General features: G+C 32.8%; 1 protein-coding gene across 1 annotated transcript; it reads left to right on the forward strand.

Annotated features, from left to right (window-relative positions):
- The first annotated feature begins 6,054 nt into the window (after positions 1-6,054).
- On the forward strand, positions 6,055-12,126 carry LOC123899085 (serine/threonine-protein kinase D6PKL2-like). The gene is made up of 2 exons (XM_045950142.1): positions 6,055-6,796; positions 10,619-12,126. Exons 1-2 carry the CDS (start codon positions 6,222-6,224, stop codon positions 11,424-11,426), a joined length of 1,383 nt encoding a protein of 460 aa, XP_045806098.1. The 5' UTR covers positions 6,055-6,221; the 3' UTR covers positions 11,427-12,126.
- The last annotated feature ends 526 nt before the right edge of the window (positions 12,127-12,652 follow it).

The raw sequence follows: 12,652 nt of genomic DNA on the forward strand, positions 1-12,652 counted from the left end.
GAAATGAAACCTGTTCTTTTTACCGATGAAATGCGTAGAAAGTGTTGATGCTACGTGCAATGTTATTGAAGGATGGTCTAAGACTTATTAGCTGTCTGCCTAATCACTATATTTTGTTGAGTCTACACACATCATAACCATCAACAGCGACTATTTCCTAGTTACTAGTGTTAGAATTAGAGATATACAAATAGGAAAAGAGAAAGAGACGGCTAGGGTTTCAATAGAATATTATTGCATTGCTTTAACATTACAAAAAGGTTACTGGAGAGAATATATAATAAAACCTAATGGACTCTAAACTAATATGCCTAATAGGCCCAATAACATAGACTATTATTTTATTATCTAACACCTACTCTCAAACTCATGATGCATCAACAAGAAGCATTATGAGTTTGTCAAACAAAATACGAAAATAAAATAAACTACCAAATAAAATAAACTTCTAACATCACCCCTCAAGCTAAAGCTTACTAAGCCTTAAGCTTGTTACAAATTAGCCCTGACAACAAATCAACCCAATTAAGATCACGATCAACTAAGAGCAGCCATTTACCATCAAGGAGGGGAGAACCAAATCAAATTAATCCAACATCCAATCCAATGCAGTCCAAGATAACCAAAAACCAAATCAATCGAACAAATTCAAACTAAACCAATCATAAGAATCAATAGGGAGAAGTGCAATCAATCAGAAGAAGTGCAATAGGGAGAAGTGCAATGCAATCAGAAGAGAAGTGCAATAGGGGGAAGTGCAATTGGGGGAGAAGTGCAATACAATCAGAAGAGAAGTGCAATTGGGGGAGAAGTGCAATACAATCAGAAGAGAAGTGCAATTGGGGGAGAAGTGCAATGCAATCAGAAGAGAAGTGCAATAGGGAGAAGTGCAATACAATCAGAAGAGAAGTGCAATTGGGGGAGAAGTGCAATACGATAGAAGTGCAATAGGGAGAAGTGCAATGCAATCAATCAGAAGAACTAAACAGAAAGAAGTGCAATCAATCAAAAAAATACAATCAATCAAAGAAACAAAACCAAACCAAATAGAACTCAACCAAACTGAATCAAACAATACAAAACAAACTCAAATCAACCGAACTGCAGTCAAATAAATGGGTTGCAAAATAATAAATTGCATAAAGGGAATCTTTTCCAAACCATCAACAAGGATTACTTCCAGGCTTCCAGCGACAAAGCCAATAAAGTTCATGCTTTCGGTAACTAATTGAAAAAGTTCAAACAAACAGAAGATTTCCTTGCAAAAGTGTAAAACCCAAAGATGCAAACCTTCAATAATCCACCACACCATGACATGCGTTTCTTCTTAGCAGCAGAGCACAACAATAATCCAAGAACAAAACAGCTATACATTCCCAAACACTTATGGGAATTCAACGGCGGAAGCCATAAGTGATTCAAGGCGGATCGAACCATGCTCTCGATACCATGTTAGAATTAGAGATATAATGTTAGAATTAGAGATATACAAATAGGAAAAGAGAAAGAGACGGCTAGGGTTTCAATAGAATATTATTGCATTGCTTTAACATTACAAAAAGGTTACTGGAGAGAATATATAATAAAACCTAATGGACTCTAAACTAATAGGCCTAATAGGCCCAATAACATAGACTATTATTTTATTATCTAACAACTAGTATATCTCAAGCTCCTTCACCGGACCAAGTTAATTGTGGCATATGCTTTTTGGGCTACCCCCCACCCTCAAATAGTAATAACTATTCCTAATATGTGACATCTTCATGTGGATTTCATATGTTTGTGCGATTTGCCTTGTAAGTACTAGGAACTAGAAAGTGATGGTGTAACAAATTCTTGATTATTGCACAAATTGACTATTAAGACATGCAAACAAATCAACAAAACAAAATTTAGAGAAAATCATGTTTAACAATTGGCAGCTTCTATTGTGTTTCTTTCATGATAAAAGAAAACGGCTAAATGAACCCAAACAAAAATAAAATAAAATAAAATCCATTAGATGATGTTGCTTGTTATAAACAATTTTTTATTAGATATTAATTGCAACAAATACGGTAGTGGTGAATGGTGATGCCCTTGTTGACCCTTTGGGTGTACTTGGTCCAATTTTTTAGTTGGAATTGAGTAAGTGGTTTTAAGTGGTTGTCTTTTATGGTGATGATTTGTTGATGTCTTGAATTTCCAATTGACATAAAATAGAGAAGGGGTCTTGAATTTAGGTGTAGTTCATGATGGCCTAATAGCTTTTGGGTCTCTTTCACATAAATAATTTGAGAATTGAGGATAAAGTTGGTCAGATATGTGAGAAATAAACAAGATGCCTTAGTTTATTAATCTAAGTTATTGAATTCAAGTGTTTGATGAGTTTCGCTTAATAACAAAGAGTTTGTAACTTGTGAGAGTTTAAGGTCAAACCTTAACTAAAATAATTATTGATTAGTTATACTTAATTTTCGCCTATATTTCAAATTCCTAAAGTTTATTTCTCCGAAACTAAAGTGTTAAAGACCAAAAAAAAATACTGTCTATATTAATATTGAAATTTTACTAACACCAATAAAGCATGTTACTAACACTAAGCGAAAAATCACTTTTTAAACTCATTAGAAAGTTAATACGTCTGATCTATAATATAGATTGGATACAATAATTTTTTAATAAACCTAAAAAAATAGTTTTTTTGGTTATAACAGTGACGGGAAGATGTAAACTAACTTCTTTTTTTCACCACTAATATCTGGTCATTGAACCGTCTAATCTGAATCAGAGATCAGTTCTAACATCAAGTATTTTCAATCTTTTCCCGATTGCAGCTGTCAACTAAGAATGAGGTGTAAACTAACTTTAACTATCCTAAGAATACAAACAACAAACGATGAACTAATGAATGTATATCAATTGGGAGTAGAGTAGTTTTGGTTAGTGGCAACTATATGACATAAAGATCCGTCTGCATTACTGTATGTAAGTAGTGTGACTTTGATTGCGTAATAATCATAATCGGCCCACCTGCCACAGATTGCCAATAATGAATAGCATAATGAAACGGAGAAAGAATTTACGATTTTGTACAAAGTTTATTTTTAATTATGAGTGATGGATGATAAAAGAGAATGATCTACTATAGTATGAATATCATTATAAAATGTGCTCATAAAAAAATTGATAAATGTAGTCTCGTATCAGGTTGCAAACTTTACATTAATTATAAATCAAGCTTGCTTTTAGTGTAAAAAAATCTAAGGATATAGATCACACTGGTAAATTTTAACTAAATCAACTTTTATAAAATCAAGTTGATTTAAAGTCACAAATAAATTACAATAGAGATAAAATTGAACATGGGAATGGAGTCATGATAATTTGGAGTTTAAACCAGGGTAATTAAAGCATGATTAAGAATTATCGCTTCTAAAAATTGAACTCAAATTTTTCTAAAAGATAAATTTTTTAAAGAGAACTAATTTGTCACAAAAGTCTAATCAATTAGTTTGAATGAGTGTTGTCAAAATAGGTTGGACCCAGTGGCCAAGGTGGGTGAATTGGCTGTTATTTTATCATATGATTTAGGCCGTAAAAAATAACAGGCAAAAAAAATAAAAATAAAAGTTCCAATCCGATCGGACCGAATAAAAAGTTGGATATGGTTAGGTTGACCTAAAAAGTTTTGGATCAACCTAGTACCAATATCTTACATCTACGGATAACCAAACCTTATCCAATTTCAATAGTCCGAACCATTTTAAAAATAACAAAATCAACCCATTTAAATATTTAAAAAAATAAACTGATAAACTCTATATCTGTTTAGTAACTGGTTTATCACAAATCATCGCAAGTATTAGATCACATCTCAACTCTCATCATAAATCACAACACAATCTTCTCGCAAATCACACATCAATGTATTCTCTAATACCAAACCTGTTTCAAGTCACATGTTATGTTATTAAATAGATATGAGGCAAAATCAATAGGGGACATTTTTTTGTAAAATGGGTTAAAATTATGAGAAAAAAATATTATAATAAAAATTAAACTGGTAAGAGGCCAAAAGTACAATTTAGTCATAGTTTTAAAACAACAATTAAAAAATAATCCAACCATTTTTTTACTATTGTTCAAGCCTATCATTGGCTACTATGAAGTGTCTTCCACACTGTGTCTCCGCAAGACTAACTGCTGCTCGTTCAAGGTCCTAGTAAAGGTTTGTAGCATATTTATTTTTTTAAAAAACTTTGTAAAAATAAAACTTGAGAGCATAAGATGACCATGCAAGATTCTATTTGACAATATCAAATTTTGAGTTTATTAGCTATCCGATATTTGTTACCAAATAGATTCCAAATCTCTTAATATAAATAAGGCTAAATTGCAGTTTTGGCCTCTCGCGTTTTCTAATTGTGCGATTTTGACCCCCTAATTTCAAACGAGCGATTTTGGTCCTCACGTTTCATAATTGTGCGATTTTGGTCCCCTAGTTTCAAACGAGCGATTTTAGTCTCCCACATTTGTCTCCTTTTGCATTTTTTGGTCTCTGTTAACTATTTTGACCAAAAAACTTTTGACATAATTTTTTTTGACACATGTCTAAATTATATTGGACAACCTATAAAAAAAATTTATTGTTTTTTTTTTTTTTAAAAAAAAACCAGAAAGGGTCACATGAGTTTTTTTTATAAAAATTTCATCATCTTTGAGTGCTTGCTCTAATCTCTCAATTGCAGAAGCTTCAACGAAAGCTCCTTGTGTTTCACTGAGTTTAGATGCTTAAAACATAAGTTTTCTAATTGTTCCTTCCAATTAGATATTTCTAAGTGATTGGACAAAGGTGCAAAAATCTTCAAAGTCTCCTTTGCAAACCTCTATTGCTTGGCAATCGACAATGCATCTAGCGTCATCATATTATGTAATCGATCTGCCAATTTAATGAGAACAGTTCTTGCATCTGTCATGGCAAGGAACATTGTATGCAAGCGTCTAGCTTCAACAGACTTAGGTGACCATTCATTTTTTTTATAGGTTGTCCAATATAATTAAAATATGTGTCAAAAAAATTCATGTAAGCAGTTTTTTTTGTCAAAATAGTCAATAGGGACCAAAAAATGCAAAAGGGGGCAAATGTGGGGGATCAAAATTGCTCGTTTGAAACTAGGGGGACCACAATCGCACAATTATGAAACGTGGCGAAACAAAATCGCACGTTTGAAACTAAGGGGACCAAAATCGCACAATTAGAAAATGTTAGGGACAAAAACTGCAATTTAGCCTATAAATAAATTGATTTATACTTTCTTAGTCATTGTTATAGAAAAAGTTTGGTTTTTAAGTTTTTTGGATGATAATTGATGTATATGACCTGATTTATATTATAGATCAAATACACCAATCATTCAATAAATTTTAACAATAATTTTTTTAATAATAAATATTAGAGGAAATACTCATAAAATTGATGTGATCATATAATGACTATAAAAACTAGAGCTGTCAAAACGACTGGTCTGGATTGACTTTGGATTTTGATTGAACCGAGCCAAAATCTCATATTTAAATTCGGCCTTTTTTGGGCCAAGTTAAAATACTGTTAAAAAATTTGGGCTAATATTTTAAAGCCAAAAAACCCTACATTTACTGGGGCTTGGCAGGCCGGTCCTTAGTGACTAGTTTATTTTGACAACTCTAGAGATGTCAAAACGGGATATCTGACCTTCAATAGGCTAGCCTGGATGAAATTTGGGTTTTATCGGACAGGTCAAAAAGCGTTTTTTTTTTTAGGAAAATTCTTATTAGTCAGTATTACAATATTATTATGTCAATTTTTTTCTCCTTGCCGAAACTTTAATCTTGGACTTCCAACTCCTTAACCCTTAGGCTAACTCAATTAGTTTAACCAGTTGAACTATTCATCTCATACTAAAAAAGCCCATATTAAAATTCGGATTTTTTTGGACCGGACTAAAACACTCTAAAAAAAATCATACTAATATTTTAAGATCCAAACCCTATATTTATTACAAAAATCAGTGATATCATCATTATTACTATAAATAAATCCATTTATAATTAATTAGAATCTCGAAAAGCCATTTAAAAACCCGAAAAGTCATAAACATTTAATTTCCCCTTTTCCCTCATTTTACATAGAAAGAAATCACCATTTTCCATTTCGACACACACACACTCTCACTCTCTCCTTCTCTCTTCCCAACGCAATGGACCCATGGCTCGACGATCTCACCGACGACCTTCAAAGCCTAAGCTTCGCCTCCACAACCACCACCAACGCCGACATCAAACGAAGCACAAGCTTCGGTTCCACAACAACCGCCTCAACCTCCGCTCATCTCTCAAATCGATCCCTAAATCCGCCAATCACCAAACATCACGCTCCTTTATCCGACCCTCGCTGGTCCGCCATTCACCGGATCCGATCAGAATCACCTTCTCGTCACATCCTTCCGTCTGACCTTCGATTCTCCCGCCGTCTCGGTTCCGGTGATATTAGTTCTGTTTATCTTGCTGAACTTAATGACGACGGGAAAATTCCGGCGATGTTCGCGGCGAAAGTGATGGATAAGAAGGAGTTAGTTAGTAGAAGTAAAGAAGGAAGAGCGAAAACGGAGAGAGAAATACTTGAATCTCTTGATCATCCTTTTTTGCCTACTCTTTATGCTACTATTGATGCTGCGAAATGGCTTTGTCTTTTGACGGAGTTTTGTCCCGGCGGTGATCTTCATGTTCTCCGGCAACGGCAGCCAAATAAACGGTTCCCTGAATCCGCCGTCAGGTCCGTAATTCACCATTTTATTTATTTTTATTTATTTTTGAATTTTTTTTATGTTGATTAATGACAGTTTTTTTATAAGCAAATTATTAGTATATTACAATATTATGTTAATTTTTCTCATTAACAGAACTTGAATCCTAAACCTCAAACTCTAATCAGTTGAGTTATTCATCTCACCTGTCTCTCTCGATTAATGAGAGTGAGTGAATGTGTGAAAGTGATTATTGAAACGACGAGAGAGGATGGGATCGGGTGCGGGAATGTGTAGAGGAACCGTTTGTGGAAATCTTAGAAGTGAGTAGAAACGTTATCGTAACTTTCATTCATAACAGAACGAATGAAAACATGAAAGTGACGGTTATTTTATTCATGCTTGTTTTGTAGGCTCCATAAACCACCATTCCCATTCCTCCGTTTTCCTCTTTTGATATGCATGGGACCCACCTTAGGTCACCGTCATTTGCCTGCTTATTATGGAGTAAATTGTTAAATACACCTCTGAAATTTTAATATTTGTCAAATATCCTCTTGAAATTTGAAAAAGTCAATCAAATTGTCCCTGACGTGGACTCACGAATTTCAGAGGGTATTTAACGAATTTTAAACTTGTATTTGACCGTTTACTCACTTATTATGTTTATGTTTACAGATGTTTTTTATTATTTTTTTTATAAAAATGTTAAATGATGTCTCCATATTAATGGTCAAGTAAATAAAAATGGTAATGTATTATTTTTTTGTCTCGATAACATGTGCCCTTACGGCTATGTGCCCTATCCTCAGGAAACATGTTAAAAAATTCAAAAGTAGAAATATTTTCTTAAATTTTGTATAATTAATTTGTAATTAAATTTAAAAATAAATTAAATGTATGAATTATGATAAAATATTTCCTTTTTTAAATCACTAAACATGTAGCATTTCCCAATAATTTATCATCCGACTTAAAAAATCATTAGTCTCTATAATTATATTTCAGAATATACCCGATTCACACAAATAAATCGCACAAGGGCCATGATTGAATGCCAAAATTAAATTTTGCCAGTTAAAAATTGGTTGCTTGATGGATTGATGATTGATCCAATAATTCTGGTATAATAATTATTCATTTTTCTATAGACGGTATAATAATTATTCATTACTTCTTGGAGTAGTTCTCTTCAGTAAATGTTGATGCTCCTCTGATTAATGTTATAAATAAATAAGTAAATTGTTTCTTTAATTTATTGAAAAATTAATATATCTAATTTATATTATTCATCAATTTTTATTTTTTCAATAATAAAGAGAGTATACTGTACTAACATTAAAACAAATTCTTTATAGCAGCGATCAAAGAGAGTACTACGTCTACATGTACTAGTATCTAATTTTTGTACTCCATAGTCCGAATATTATTTTCCAATAAAGAGAGTATACTAGTAGTGTCTAATAATAGTAGCTAGTGAGTACTAACATTAAGGTCATTGGTCAACATAAAATTAAATTTTGACGTGTCTTTCTAGCTTTGGCTTACTTAACCGTTCGATTCCGTGATGTGTCTGACCACGTGTGTTGGTTTATTAATTACAGTATAATAATTGGATAATCATCATTCCTTCACGTGCCTACAATTTTACGTAAAATTATATAAAGTCAAAACTCAAAACCACCAGCCATCAAAAAAAGAGGAAAAACTCAAAGCCACCCCTTCTGAGGGAAAGAAATGTAAAAAATATTACTAGTACTTGTGTAAAGGATTATCGGCAGAGTATATTATTTGTTCGACTTTCATTCATATATAATGATGTATAGTACTATTTTATAATTAATTAAAGAGAAATGTTAAGGGTTAACATTACTAAGGAGGAGATCACTTTTTTTTAAGTGGAATCATGAGTCATGACCATCCAATTAAAACTTACATAAGAAAATAATTAAATGAAGGGTCGATAGAAGCACTGCAATCCCTCATGTTATTTTCCAACGGGAGGTAATCTGTTCCCACATTACTCGTGTTTTAGCAAAAGAATACAAAGAAAAAATGAATGATAACTTTTAAGTGGTAAAGAACGACGCAGTTTCTCCTCTCGTGAAAATTTACACCGGAGCAGATCCTTTCTCAGTTTATGTAACTAGCATTACTATCGTTTTAAAATTAGAGTTGGTGATAAATTTGTAGTTGAAATCATTTATGATGTGAAATTGTGTAAAACACTTACAACATCGGGTCCTACCTTTCCATTAGCTATATGCTATTGGTTTTTTTTTATTATTGAAATGAACACTTTTGATTTTATGTTACACAGTTGAAATGTTTTATTTTTTCTTTTGAAATTGCAAATACCTGAAAATTTTATGCTAAACATTTTTATTAAAAGATTCATTTATTTAACTTTTTAAAAAATAGAATTATAATATCTAGATGAAATGAAAATATTTTATCCTAGAACCCATAAACTTTTGCGTCATTTATGGATTATTATTTTATATATATATATATAAATTGAATAAGAGGTTAGCACTTACCAGTGGTCCCTTATTGAGATATGCTCAACCAAAATCTGGTTCTAGTGTTTGCAGCTGTGCCATTATTTTCCTTTATTTTACAGCTTTTTCTTTGAAGTACGTACTAATTAGTCTATTTTTTCATGTTTACATGTTCTATCTTTATGGGGCCAAAAAGAAATTGGGTTCATAAAGTTGTCTTTTTCGTTACAGTTCAAGCATTTTTATTATATTTTGTTTTTTAGCTGCATACCAACAACAATGAAAGCAAGCAAAAGCCAAGTCTTATTTCATATATGCATTTAACTCGAATTATTTATAAAAAATTATTTCCAAATAAAATTGTTTTTATTATGCTGTGCTTAGAATTGGATGAATAGTTTTTTAGTATTTCTTTGGCAAAGAATTGGATGAAGAGTTATTTTCCAGCTTTTGCTTTGTTGTCATTATTTGTATGTCTTATGTGAAACAAGCAACTTTTTGAATTAACTCTTGTGATATACATAGGGCAGTGTCAGTGACAATATTTTTCCTTTTCCATTTTGTGCGGTGAATAATTTTTATTTCATGACTTTTTGAAGCATATTTTGCGCAACATATGGGAATTTCAGTACCTAAAAACATTATTGTCAATGTCATATAAAAACATAAAAAATATTCATATACCTAGAGGGATAGGATTATGATGTTTTTGATTTTATTTTTCTTACTAGGATTATGTCCTTGTCTGTTCCTCATGATTCCTTGGGTAGGCCTAACAACCAATATTCTGATATGCATTCTTAGGGTCATGTTGGCCAATAATTAAACCTTCCCTTAGCTTAGAGATAACATTATTGCAATCTTTATGCCAATTATATATAAGTATCTTCCTAACCAAAAACACATCATGTCACAAATGCAAAGACTTACTCACAAACAATGATTTTGAGATAATTAACTATGACATTGGACTCAAGTGGTTCATGAGCTCCCTCAGGACGAATTGTTCGGAAGAATTCGATTTTGATTCCTAGTGGAAACAGTTTTTAGCTAGACACCTCGCAGCTGAATTCTGGATTACCAACCCCCTTTCTTAGAAACCAGGGAGTTAAAGCTAAAAACGAAAAAAGATTTTGAGATAATCTAAGGTTGAAATTCTTGCTAAAATAAAACAATGTTTGATGAAACTTTATTTACTGGCCGAACTCTGGATTATTAGCGTTCTTTTTCCTTGTCAGCTGGAAAATTAAGACAAAATTTATGTGACAAATGCAAACTAGTAGTACTACTCTAGATTTGGCCGTTTAGTTAATGCTAATTAACTCTTAATTATCTCTTTTTTTTTCACAGATTCTATGCATCAGAGGTGCTGATGGCACTTGAATACCTTCACATGTTGGGAATAGTATACCGTGATCTCAAGCCAGAGAATGTGTTAGTAAGATCAGATGGCCATATAATGCTCACAGACTTTGATCTCTCATTAAAATGTGATGCTGCTGATTCAACACCAGCTCAGATAATAATCTCAAGTCAAAACTCTCCACAAGTAGTCCCACAAAAATATCCCCACACTGGATCCTCTCAATTCGCCTCATCTTCATGCATAATACCTAATTGTATTGTCCCAGCAGTGTCTTGTTTCCAACCAAAACGCAAACGAAAGAAGAAACAAAACCAGTTTAATGGGCCTGAGTTTGTTGCTGAGCCTATTGATGTTAGATCCATGTCATTTGTTGGGACACATGAATACTTGGCTCCTGAGATAGTGTCTGGTGAAGGACATGGTAGTGCTGTGGATTGGTGGACCTTAGGAATATTTATATTTGAATTATTTTATGGTGTTACGCCTTTTAGAGGCTTGGATAATGAATTAACTCTAGCAAATATTGTGGCTCGAGCTTTGGAGTTCCCAAAGGAACCTACCGTGCCAGCCACGGTAAAAGATCTTATCTCACAGTTATTGGTTAAGGATCCAGCTAGGAGATTAGGATCAATAATGGGGGCTTCTACAATCAAACACCACTCGTTTTTTCAAGGTGTGAATTGGGCATTGTTAAGGTGTACAACTCCACCTTATGTTCCACCACCTTATAGTAAAGATAAAGATGATTTATCTGATGATAGTTGTCCACAAACTCCTATTGATTATTATTGATGACAATAAAAGGAATTTGGATCGGCCATGGGATACTACTGCATTCACGTATTCAGGACATCAATGACCGTTGGATCAAACATAGACGATCTAAAAGAATGTCGATATTTATGTTCATTTTATTATTAGACAGTCTGATCTTGATCAAACGTTCATAGATGTCCCTAATGCATGAATGCATGGAGATATGACTGCAGGGGAGCCGAATCTCAATACAAGGAGGAAAAGTACAGTTAGCTAGCTAGTTTAAGGAAATTCAATTATAGGAGTATTTATCTTTTTTATTTATATTTTATTTCTTCTCCGTTAAGTTAATTTGTCACCATACTATTGTCTTTATAATTTAAGAGGCTTGAATAGAGAAATGTAATTGTCAACCAAACTATGTTAATTGAGCATGTTGACAAATTAAATTAATGAGTGCTCTGCTCAAGTAGAGCAATACGTACCATATGCAGATAGGTTTGGTGAATTATATAATATAGCTGGCAAAAGCAGTAGCACATGATTTTAATAATATTTTGTTGAGTTTTTTAGTTATATTAATAAATGGGGCTGCAATTCACTAATGTCAAACAAAGATAGCATTGAAATGTAGCATGGGACAAATTATGTAGAAACAATGATATTGACTTAGGAAGAGCATGAATGAACGAGAAAACCGCTGGCACCTTGTGGCTATTTCTATTTGTGTACAAAACCATGTCAATTTCTGTTTTTTATTTGTGGCCCTTTTTTATTTGTGGAAGAACATGCATCCAACCACGTGGAAATGTCGTGTGTTGCGTGCACAAGACAACCGTGGGGTTTGGTTGTAGCCACTAGCTTGTGAGAAGTGAGAGTGATGATAACCACCCTTCATTTTCAGATTCTGATCATTTAGAAACATTTTGTTCTGTCTGATTGACTTTGAGTATTGCTATACATTCCATTTCTAATAGATTTGCTTAAGATTGAACTTCCTCCAAAGCATGTGCAGACACAAACTTGATATGAGATGGACGAGGACGAGTGAAAGACACTCACACATGTTGGACACATGATAAACTTAATTCTAGAGTATGTACTTCAAAGGTGTACACATTAAACTTTAGGTTTCATTTGCACACACCACTATATGCAATAGGCTGTTCATAAAGTTTATAGGATGTTTTTCTTCACCCACTCTTTTTTACTTGAAGAGGAAATGAAATGTATATCAAATCGAGTTTTATATACGACTATTA

Source organism: Trifolium pratense, linkage group LG7 (assembly GCF_020283565.1).
Source record: "Trifolium pratense cultivar HEN17-A07 linkage group LG7, ARS_RC_1.1, whole genome shotgun sequence".
NCBI classification, from domain to species: domain Eukaryota; kingdom Viridiplantae; phylum Streptophyta; class Magnoliopsida; order Fabales; family Fabaceae; genus Trifolium; species Trifolium pratense.